The 11,203-nt window shown below is 50.0% G+C and overlaps 1 protein-coding gene across 1 annotated transcript in view; it reads right to left on the reverse strand.

Annotated features, from left to right (window-relative positions):
• The window catches only part of Ramp1 (receptor activity modifying protein 1), a 48,453-nt gene extending 44,148 nt beyond the window's left edge, over positions 1-4,305 (reverse strand). Inside the window, exon 1 of the mRNA XM_005361693.2 lies at positions 4,168-4,305. Within this exon, the coding sequence (XP_005361750.1) occupies positions 4,168-4,219 (52 nt within the window). The 5' untranslated portion in view covers positions 4,220-4,305. The remainder of the gene's footprint in view (positions 1-4,167) is intronic.
• Between the last annotated feature and the right edge of the window lie 6,898 nt (positions 4,306-11,203).

Consider the following 11,203-nt stretch of genomic DNA (forward strand, 5'->3'; position numbering starts at 1 on the left):
CCTTCAGTTGTGAACCACGACACACTTGCCCTCCCCCACCGCACCTTCAGTTGTGAACCACGACACACTTGCCCTCCCCCTAAGTATCTCTCCTGGCTATGCCTTTCCCGTGAACCCTCGATTTATATAGACACCAGCCATCACCCTACTCTCTAGTGAAACCCTCCTCCAGGCTGCAGGGGTAAACTGTCACATTCAGCACATAAAGGACAGGATGTCCCCTCTCCATTTAATGTAAGAGAATCTTCACAGGATGAATATGCCCCCAATATTGCCTATCCTGAAACACCTGTCTGAAATTCCAGTTTACCCGAGGCTGCTATCCTAACACCTTTATCATAGGGGTCCTTCCCCACCCTGGTCTGGCCAGCCTCAGCCCCTGTAACCCACCAGCCCATGATGGGGTGTAGCTCAGCGCTCCTATAAGACAGGGCTCAGTCAGCATACATTTCCTTCAAGCTCCAAGGGAGCCTCAATGGCTCAACCCCTCCTAGCTTTACTTCCATCAATATGACTTCCAGAACCAGGCTCTTCACACGCCCGCCCTGTGCTGAAGTTCCTCAGCACTCCACAAATACCCCAGCTCCATTCCCCAGGTCCCCTCCTCACAGCCCGCTTCTCACACTGCACTCAGTTGCCCGTGGAATTCACAGACATTGGTTTTAGGATTCATAGACACACAAGCCCCTTGTGGGAAATGGAGTGGCATTTACTTACGAACCACCAATCTGTTCCAATAATCCTGAAAAGGCTTAGGATGCATAATGCGATATACGTGCTAGGGGAATGATTGTTATACTACCTCTTCTCAGTCTGTACTTGCTTAGCTTCAAGGGGCTCTGCGTGTGTAGGCACTGGTGTGAACACAGGTGTGAGCCCAGGTATGGGCACTCCAGGACAACTTCCTGGATTGAGGCGGATCTCTTCGCTGCCTTTCTGCAGCACCCAACAGACTAGCATGCCTGAGAGCTTCCTGACTCCCATGTCTCCCATCTCCCCTTAAGAGCACTGGGATGACAGGCTTTTGAGCTATGTGTCTGGATTGCGTGTGGGTTCTGGGGATTCAAACTCGGGTTCCCAGAACTTGGGCAACTATGATTTTACCCACTGAGCCATCTCCCTAGTTTTGCAATATTCTTGCTGTTGTTGATACATTTTGATGATTTGAGACAAGGTCTCTCTGTGTAGTCCAAGCTGGTCTGTTCTGCAATCCTTCTGTCTCAGCCTCCTGAGTGCTGGGGCTATAGTCGTGGGCCACCATTCACAGCTTAAAAGCACATTGAGCAAGTGGCTGGTTGTAGTAGCAGATAAAGAGGTGAAGGCAGAGGGGCAACTGCGGTCGAAATGGAGGCATTTCTCCACCTTGGTACCATGGACATTTGGGGACATATCACTGTCACAGGAATGGGGACATGTCTTGTGCTATGTAGCAGCACCAGGCTTCTAACTCTCTCTGTGTTGACACCGTTTGACCTCTGAGCTCTGGGACACGTAGATTGGACACTTGCCTCAATTCCTGGGTGGGTTCCCACTGGGGCTCCAAAGGTCTGAGGAGTACACCTGCTTCTCTGATTCCTGGATGGGCAGTCTGTGGCCTGCAGGCCACACACTGGTAACTGGCACTCAGAACCACTCTGAAAGCAGACCCACCTCATCCAGGGCTCCAGAAGAAGACTGACTGTCCAGCCTGTGACCATTCCCATAGCCAGGGTCCCCATGGAGGTACAGCCCAGCAGGGCACATGGAATCTCGGCAAGGAGGGGCTGTGGGCCTGAGGGAGGGCTGCTGGAGGGTGAGCCTTCAGGGAGCCGCTCCCTGGCTCAGCATTTTCACTGGAATTCATACCAGTGTGTATGGGGAAATCGCTAGAGGTTTTCCAGTGAGCTATTTGGCCCATGAAAGGATTGCGTCTAAAAAACGTTTCCCTATGTTACATACGACTCCCTGCAGCCTAGCATGGATGGAAACCCTGGTCTGCATCCCCGGGCTGGACTGACTGACATCTGCACACAGACCTAGTATGAGTGCAGGGAAGGGCAAACACCCGAGGATTCTTCTCTTCCTCCAAGCTCACAGGGCTAGCAGACAGACATGGTGATTCGATTAGCAAGTGGGAGCCCCTGGATCTGGACTCCGGCGGCTAGAACTACACCCAGATTAAAAACAGCAACACAATCACACTCTTGACTTCCTGGGATGCTCACTTCATTTGCAGTTTGTATATAGTTTAACAAATAGTCCAGCTTCTCATCCCCCCCCTTTCTAGGTTCCTAGCATGAGAGATGAGAGAGGCATGTGTTCCCAGGTACAGAAGGTTCGGGAGCTGATCATGCAGCAGTGGCTGGCACACCAGAGTGAAGTTTGCAAAAAAATGGGAGCTGGCAAAACAATCACTTAAGTTGTCCAAGCTGGTCTGCCTTGGAACCACAGCTCACATCTTTTCTGACTGCTGAAGAAGAGCTTTTTGATGATTATGCATGAGATTTTTTTTTTAAATGCACACGGTCTTCTATAAACACAACACCACACACAGGGTACTCAGGGAGAAAAGAAAACGATACATCTCTGATATTTTGCTAACTACAAATAAAGCCAGCAGGTAGAATAAGAAAAGCACCAGCTCATTAATAAAACTGTCCCAAATAAGACCTTAGCCCTGAAGATTAGCATACTTTAAAGAAAACCAGAAACCCTCCCACACAACCATTCAGGATCTCAAACTCTATCACCAAGGAGATCTGGCCAGTAGCAGGGCCGGAGAAGAACAGTGTGAGCTCAGAGATTCCGCTCATCACAGCTGGGCTCCAAAGACATTAATTCACCGATAACCTCATAAAGTTGTGTTTGTTCTCCCAAGACATAACATCGCCAGACCACTCAGGGCTACGTCAGGATCACAGGACATTGGACTGCGAGAAGAGTCCTTTTCCTGGTAAACACAGGAGGTGCTTATATGTGGTCAGACATAGTGTTCTATTTACACAAGCCTTTCCAGGGTGCAGACTCCCGGGTAACTGGTAAACAACCTTTATTTATTTGCTTACCCTAAAATAATATTTTTTGATCAACTAGCTCTCTGCCTTGCTAATACAGAAATGCTTATTTCTTAGGAAACTGAAGCTAAAAATGCCACACCAAACCAAGAGAATGTGAACACAGCTGAAGACATCAATATTGTTTTAAGGTTTTGCTTCTCATGTGAGTTTAGCCAGGACTTGTGAGGAGCAAGATCCACCTTCAGATTCTATTACATAGAGACAGACTTCTGCAGACCTGGCACGCCTTGGTGGGGTTTACAAACAGGTCAGATCTGCCCAGCAAACAAAATGTCGCTCAGTGCTGTTCCTGCCCAGGTTCCACAGACTGGCCACACTGTCCTGAGTCTTTGGCTATAAACCGTGCCTGTGGCCAGTCTTTACCAGCCCCAAAGCCTGAGCAGCAGGTGCCTCTGACCAACACCATCGGTGTGGGAAGAGACCACAAGAAACATTAAGCCACAGGCCTTCCCAGGGACACTGACAGACTTTTTTGCTTTGCTTTCGTTAAAAAGTAGCTAGCTGTGTACCTGAAATATGTTCAGTAGGTATGGCGACCCAGGGTCCTGACAGTATTCTGCGAGCATTACAGACAAGGGAAGTGAGATGGGCAGTTTCTTGTTGGTCACCCCTGGGCTGCAGTTCACGATCACTCTAAAACAGAAACCCGCTACGTCTGCCACCTCTAATTTTTATTAGCCACAAGTGCCAAGTTAACAAGCCAACAAGAAAATCCCCATGGAAGTGGCCTCGACAAGCAACTGCCATAGGTGACAGTCAAGCTTCCAGCAACAGCTAGTGCCCAGATTCCCGAGCTGTGGCTCTGATGGGAGCTGCTGCCGGCTCAGGGAGCTTGCATCAGCTTGGAGCCCGCCTGAAAACTGAAGCGATCCCCGCACTCCCATTCCTCCCCGAAAGCAAGCTGTCCATTGCATGGACAAAAGTTGCTGGTGCCTTCGGATGGCGGGCTGGGTGATGTGCCCAAGTGGTTCCGTCTCCGTGGCAGCGTTAGGTGCATTCTTTGTGCTGACCTGGCGGAGCCCACGCTCTGAGTAAGGTGAAAGGTGCATTCAGGTGTTGCCCTCCCGGACCCAGGTCACCGCCGATGCTGCACGCAGCCCGGGCTACTCACCCAGCAGCAGCCAGAGGCCGCGCCGCGGGAGGTCACGCAGGCCCGGGGCCATGGTGAGAAGAGCCCCGGCCGTCCCAGCGCCTTGTAGAGCTCTGAGCCCGCTGGAGACGCGCCGGGGGCGGGAGCTAGGGAGAGGCCGCGCCCGGCCCACTGCGGCTCCCACGCCCCGCTGTCGAGGGCGGAAGCTGGCGGGCGGCACCTGAGACTGGAGCCGCAGCTGGGACTGGAGGGGAGGCTCCTGGAATGGGCTTGGAGGGTCTCCAGGTCCTTAGACCCGCAACTCTCCCTAAGGGCCGGTTTCCGCAGCTCTATCCTGTGGTCTGCTCGGGAAACAGCCAGTTGTCCTGTCTCAGAGTGGTGGGGACAAACAGCCCTGCTGTAGCTTCAGGACAAGGAGTGGAGCCTCGGGAAGGATGGCCAGAGGGAATAAGGCTCCTTGGAGGGACAAAGTTGCATTTGCCCGCAGTTGGTGTCAGATTAGGGTAGGGCAGCAAAGTCCATAAATACTCAACCCAGGGATAAAGGAACTGTTAGGTAAAATGTGACAGACTTCCGTTGGGGTTGGCTACTGGCCATGACTGCATACAGAATGGACCAGTAGTGGTAGGGGAGTTTTAGGTAAGTTAATATAAGCGAAAAAGGTCGTGTAACACTGGCATGTTGGAAAACCTGGGGCAGATGCCCAGAGTACAGGGTAGGGCCAGAGCTCGACAGTCGTGGAGGCAGCAGCTCAGAGTATCTGAAGTCTGCACTCTGCGGCTTCCCTGGTGCCTGGACTGCAGCTCCCTCAAGTTGAGCAGGTGATCTCTGGCTCCAAGCAATGGCAGAGGCTTCACTCAGGGGCTAGCTAGCTAGCACACAATACTACTGGGTGGCCAACAGTCCTCAGAGGAAAGGGAGCAACGCTAAGAGGTTGCTGCCACCTTCTGGCCAAGTGCTTAGGGCCCTTAACAGTCATCCTGAACAGAGTACGCCAGAAAGACATTTGAGATCTGCATATCTAAGACTTGGGGGTCCCAAATGTCCTAAAGTCAAGGGGACATGGAAAAGAGAACACATTCTTTTGACTTGGTCAGCCCTTTGTTTCGAACCGTATGAAGACCCTACCAGGAGGCCAGTCTCCTGGCGTTGACAGACACGGGAGTACGGGCAAGTCAGTGCTGGGAGACTGCTGAGCCCTGCCTTGTAGCAATCAATCTGGTGGGCGGTTCTTATTTTCAACAGATGGGATCTAGCCTAAGATGTTCCCCAGCAACTGCCATGAGTGTCTCCCAATTCACACATAGAGGAGCAACTCTTTGACACCTGTCTGACAAATTGGCCCATTCAAGTCTATGGATTTTCTCCTGCTGCCAACAGGTAATCAGTAGCATTAAATTTTCCCTCCCCCAGGAGGTCCACGTGCTGACAGCATGTTAAACACTGGCAGGGGAAGAGAAGCTAAACGCTTGCCGGCATTAATGGTGGAAGTAAGACGGTCTACAGGTCGGTATTACATCTTCAGTGGACACAAGGTTCCCACATGGACATTGTAAAGTAACTACGCTTCACAGGTGTCACAGTGGACAGTGCAGGGAGCCCCGAGAATAGAAACAGGGCGGCAGGGGACTGCCCGCCAAGTTCCCAGACCACAGCAGGGGGAGGAGAATCAGAGTCCGGGGAAGCAGTCTACGTTACAGAGAGAGCTGGGAGGACACCGCTGGGAGATCCGGGGTGCAGGCTTCACATTCACATGTCAGGACACTACCCGAGCCGAGGAGAAGAACCAAAGGGCTTTACTCACAGTCTGGAACGGTCCACTTCCCACCACTGCAGAGAGACCAGAGTACACAGAGCAGCGGAGAGAGCCAGAGCAGGACTGACTGCCTCAGCACCAGAGAAAACCAAGGCAGCTCTAGGGAAGCCCGCTGGAGCCCACAGCCAGAAGCAAGACCACACAGCACATGGCTCCTTGTCACTACTCCAGCCACAATAGGCTTTTAAAATAAAAGAACAGTGCATCAGAGGGCTGTGACCCCACCTCGAGTGGCCTGATTTACGTGACTGTCGTCCTGGAAGACTGTGGAATACACCCACGAAGCTATAAAACCCAGAATATCAACGACCCCCAAACACAAGAACCCTGAGGGAAATGCAGTAAGGTATATAGCACGTGCAATTGCTTAAATGCCAGTAAGAGGCAACCTCAGCAGCAGCCAGAGAGTGTCACAAGTGGACAAGGGGACGTCTTCAGGCACAGGTGGGAGGACCACCAACCATTTTGAGCTTGTCCCCCTCCATTGGCCAGCAGGAGGCCAGACTGTGGCCACTGTCACTCCAGAGTCAGTGGCTCTACAGCGCAGCTGTTCGCTCAGGACTGACAGAAGGCGTCCTGGGAACACTCAGACTCAAGCATCAGCTTGTCAAGGCCCTCAAGGGAGCTGCTGTTAAAACCCCAATCTTCAGGGCTCGCAAGCAGCTTAGAGCTTCACTCTCTCAACTGCACCCCAGGGACAAGCAAAAGAGAACCCTCAAGTGAACTGTCCACTTGACAGAAAATAATGCGCTCAGCATCACTGGGACACCTCAGCAGCGGCAAAGCAAGCCAGCAAGAGACGAAATTACAAGCCGCGGCTGCTCACGGTCCAGCCCATCCCGCACCAATTCAACACTTAGCAGAGAACAGGGGCAGAGTGAGAAAAGCTGGGAGACAGGAGCTGGAGGCTGGCTAGGGCCCTGGGGAGAGGTGGAAATATGGCCAGCGAGTTAACGTCCTCATGATGTAGAAATGCAAGAAAAACAGTCCCCTAAAACCACGCAGCTGGACGAGAGAAGTCAGATCTATCCAGAACTATACAGCTGACTAAGTTTCACACATGTAATGGAAGGGATCCTGTACATACACACCACACACACCACACACACACACACACACACACACACATGGTGGCATGTGCCTTTTAACCCCAGCCCTAAAGAAGCAGAGGCTGGTGGATATTTCTGAATTCGAAGCCAGCCTGTTTCACATAATAAGTTCCAGGCTAGCTAGGGCTCTATAGTGAGATCCTGTCTCAGACAAACAACAAAACCCCAAACAAACCAAGCAAATGCACAACCACATAATAAACATATTTAGGCACAATCACACTAGGGAACAAGGGACACTAATCTATGTCAGTTTAGAAACTCAGCTGACGACACTCTGAAAGGCTGAAGAAAAAACAAGTATTTCTAAATGCTGCATGCTAGTTTGTTTCTCACAGGACGATGGTTTGAAACCCAATGGCCTTGTGTACAGACTAGAATTGGACAGATACATGGCAACCATGAGCCAAGTTTACAGAGAACAGACATGCAAGGCATTGTCAGGAATATACATGGACACAAGCACCACCTCCAACCGTAGAACAAGTACAGGGAGGGCATATGATCCAACAGAGAACCCCTACCCCTCTTAGCTGTGGCTTAAGAGCCTCAGGCATACAATAGTGAGAGTTCCATTGGCCACATGCCTTCCTAAATGCTGTTCTCCCAGAAAAGAAAACAATTTGTTGGAGCAGGGGTTGTGCGAGATGAACCGAAAGACCTTGTGGTGGCAGAAACCAAGCATTCAGAAGAAGACAGACCCCACCCTAAGGGACTTAAGTGCTAACACTGGCCTAACGTGAGCAGTGCAAGACTCAGCTGAGGTACTTGAACTCGGAGAACAAACTGACTTCAGAGTTCTAATATTGCTGAGCAAGCAAGAGCAGTGTCCATGCAGAAGTGATGGAGAGCCCACTTCTCCACTAGACACTGCAGGAATTGATTCCAACAAAATGTATCAGTAGTACCGGAATCAGTAAGCAGACATTTTAGATTCTTGTAAAGCTTCACAAACTCCATTACAGCAGAAAGACCCTCTTAACTGAGTGGTTAGGATCACATGTGCTTGGGCAGAGGGAACAGGCTTCTGGGTCTAGTCACCAGCGAGTAACCAGATGAAAAGATGGTGTGTAGACTAACCAGCAAATGTCAAAGTCATGGACCCCTAGAAAACACTGAAGAACTGACACGGGCAGGACAGGATAAAGAAAACAAACAGCAGCCGAGACCGGCAGGGGCAAAGAGCAGAGGACCTGGGGTTGATTCCCAGCACCCAGACAGCCGACCACCACCACCTGTAACCTGCCAGATACAACACCCTCTTTTGGCCTCTGTGAGCACCAGGGATGTTAAGTGGGTGCACAGATAGATTTGCAGACAAATCTACCTACAAATTCACCTACAAATAAAAACATGACCAGATGTAAGTGGGGTGAAGCACTTGATAGTGGAGAGAGATAGAGCAAGGACAACAGGCACTGTCAAATCAAGTTGTCTATGGGCAGCAAGGCTAATTTCTTCATTTAAATTATTTAACTATGGATATGTAGGTTTCCTTTAGGAGAAGCAGTGTGAAGGGCATAAACTTATGTATTTTTATAGCTTTCTTCTGAAATTACCACAGAAAAAGCTAACACATATCTATTGAGCATTTACACACTACTGCCTTGTGTGCCCATTTCCCAGTAGTTTGTTTTCAATCATTTTATGTGTATGGGTGATTTCTCTGCTTATATATCTGTGCACCACTTGTATACCTGGTGCCTGCTGAGGCCAGAAGAGGGTGATAGCCCCTGGAACTGATTACAGATGGTTGTGAGCCACCATGTGGGAGCTGGGAATCAAACCCAGGTAGGTCCTCTGCAGGGGCAGCCAGTGCTGAGCCATCCTTTTAGCCCCCTCACAGTGGTTCTTAGACAGCACTTTCTCCAGGGGTGAGGAAGCCTTCAAATTGGACTCAACGGTGATGCTGGAAGCATTTTAGGAAGAGCGTGGCCCCATACTCTGTGGTTCTTCAGCCCATTTTCTGGCACCTCTCCTCATGGATGCCCACAGGTAACCACGCTGGAACAGGAAACCAGACTCCAGTGTTCACAGCTTGCATTCTGACACAGCCTGTGGCTGAAGATAAGGCCTACATATGATAAACGAAAGCCACGTGCAACAGTCAATGTCCATAATATGAGTAAGGAAATATTCTCCAATCTGTCAGCCCCAGCTGTCACATTAGAGGTGAGGTCTGTGTTCTCATTAGCAGCCTGGGGAGTTTACATCACTCAAGGCAGCTCTCGTGTAACTTTCCCCCAAGCCTGAAAATGGAGGCAAAGATACATAGAGCAATCCTACATTGATGGTTAGTGTTAACTGAGGAGTTGACAGGATCCAAAATCACCTGGAAGTGGGCCTTGAGCAAACACGTGAGGACTGGGTTAGACCCATCTCACCCGTGGGTGGGGCCTCCCTGGGCCAACATCCTGCAGTGTGTAAAATAGAGTAAGCTAAGCAGAGCATTCACATCTGGTGACATGACCAGCAGTTTCCGGCTCCTGCTGCCTCCACCTCCCACCATGATGGACTGTCCGACTGTGAGATGTGGACCCTTTGTCCTGCTGCGTCCACCTCTCACCATGATGGACTCTCTGACTGTGAGCTGTGGACCCTTTGTCCTGCTGCGTCCACCTCTCACCATGATGGACTCTCTGACTGTGAGCTGTGGACCCTTTGTCCTGCTGCCTCCACCTCCCACCATGATGGACTGTCCAACTGTGAGCTGTAATGGACCTTTTGTCCCTAATCTGCTTCTTGAGACTACTTTATCACAGCACCCAGGAAAGGTGCCTATTGCTTTCTACTGCTGATGTACCAGCACTACAAACCGGCAGTTTTGGCAATTCAAGTGTAATATACGTGTGGAGGCCAGGAATCTGATGCAGGTTCTGTGGGCGAAAACCAAGGAGCTGACAGGGCTTCCTTCTGGTGCTCCAGAAGAACGTATTGCCCAGGCCTCTCCACTGTTGGAGGTGACTGCAGTCCTCGACCTCTGGCCTTTCTTGCTTCAAAGGTAGCAAGTGCAAGGTTAGTCCTCACCACCTGTCTCATCCCTGGGCAATCCAGGACCACCTCTCACAGCAGGACCAGCACCAGCAGCCTTCCTTGCATCCATAATCAATTCCCTTTGCCATAAAGAACATGCCCACACGTTCTAGGAATGAAGACAGGACACCTTAGAAGTCCATTCATGCCTGCATAGTGAACTTGTTTTCTATAATCCTCTTAAATGTAAAACAATTTTTGCTGGGGCTAGAATTCAAAGCCTTATTCACGCTAGGCAAGCACCCTACCATGCTAGACAGCAACGGTCAACTGTGACAAGCAGTGCCCACAGTACAGGCTAGGAGTGACTTCTAATACTATGTGCTATCCACTCACTATCTCCTATGGCCGGAATCAGGGAAGTTACTTGTTACCTGCTGTAACTAAGCCCTCTTCGTTATTTTGATACTATGGCATCAAAGAAAAGCCATTTGCACAACACTGAAGTATACTAAAATTATGTGAAAATTTGCCTTTGAAGATATTTGGAAACGTTTTAATTTGGTCAGTCTTAAAAAAATTCAACACATAGCCGGGTGATGGTGGATATTTAAAATGTTTCTTGCTTGATGTTGTTCTTGTAGTTTCATCTTTCTTCATGTTATGACCTTTTCTTTCTTCTACACAATACTTGATAGTTGTTCTTATTGTAAATAGTTTTATGTTAGAATTATCACCTTCATATTTAGAAAAGAAGGGGAAGGGTTGTGGGATTTCTATCCATTTAGCCAATGACTTTTGGGGAAGCAAGCCTAGGGCATGGTCCTGTCTGCCTACAGGATAACTTATAAAGCTGACGAGGGGGTCTCTGGCTCTTTTGCTCCCACACTCTTGAGTGGTGGAGTGGAGCAGGCGGCTTTGTTCTGGTATTCTTCACCCCTGGGCAGAACGTCTGGATGGAGGCAGCTGAATCAGCAGCGGCATCTAACCTGCTCTGAATCAGTGAGTATATCTATTTTAAACCTACTAAATGCTTGAGAACCTTTACCAGACTCTCATGGATTCATACTACACACGCCTTTAATCCCAGCACTCGGGAGGAAGAAGGCAGGTGGATCTGTGAGTTTGAGTTCAGCCTGGTCTACAGAGTGAGTTCCAG

This window comes from Microtus ochrogaster, linkage group LG4 (assembly GCF_000317375.1).
Source record: "Microtus ochrogaster isolate Prairie Vole_2 linkage group LG4, MicOch1.0, whole genome shotgun sequence".
Lineage (NCBI taxonomy): Eukaryota > Metazoa > Chordata > Mammalia > Rodentia > Cricetidae > Microtus > Microtus ochrogaster.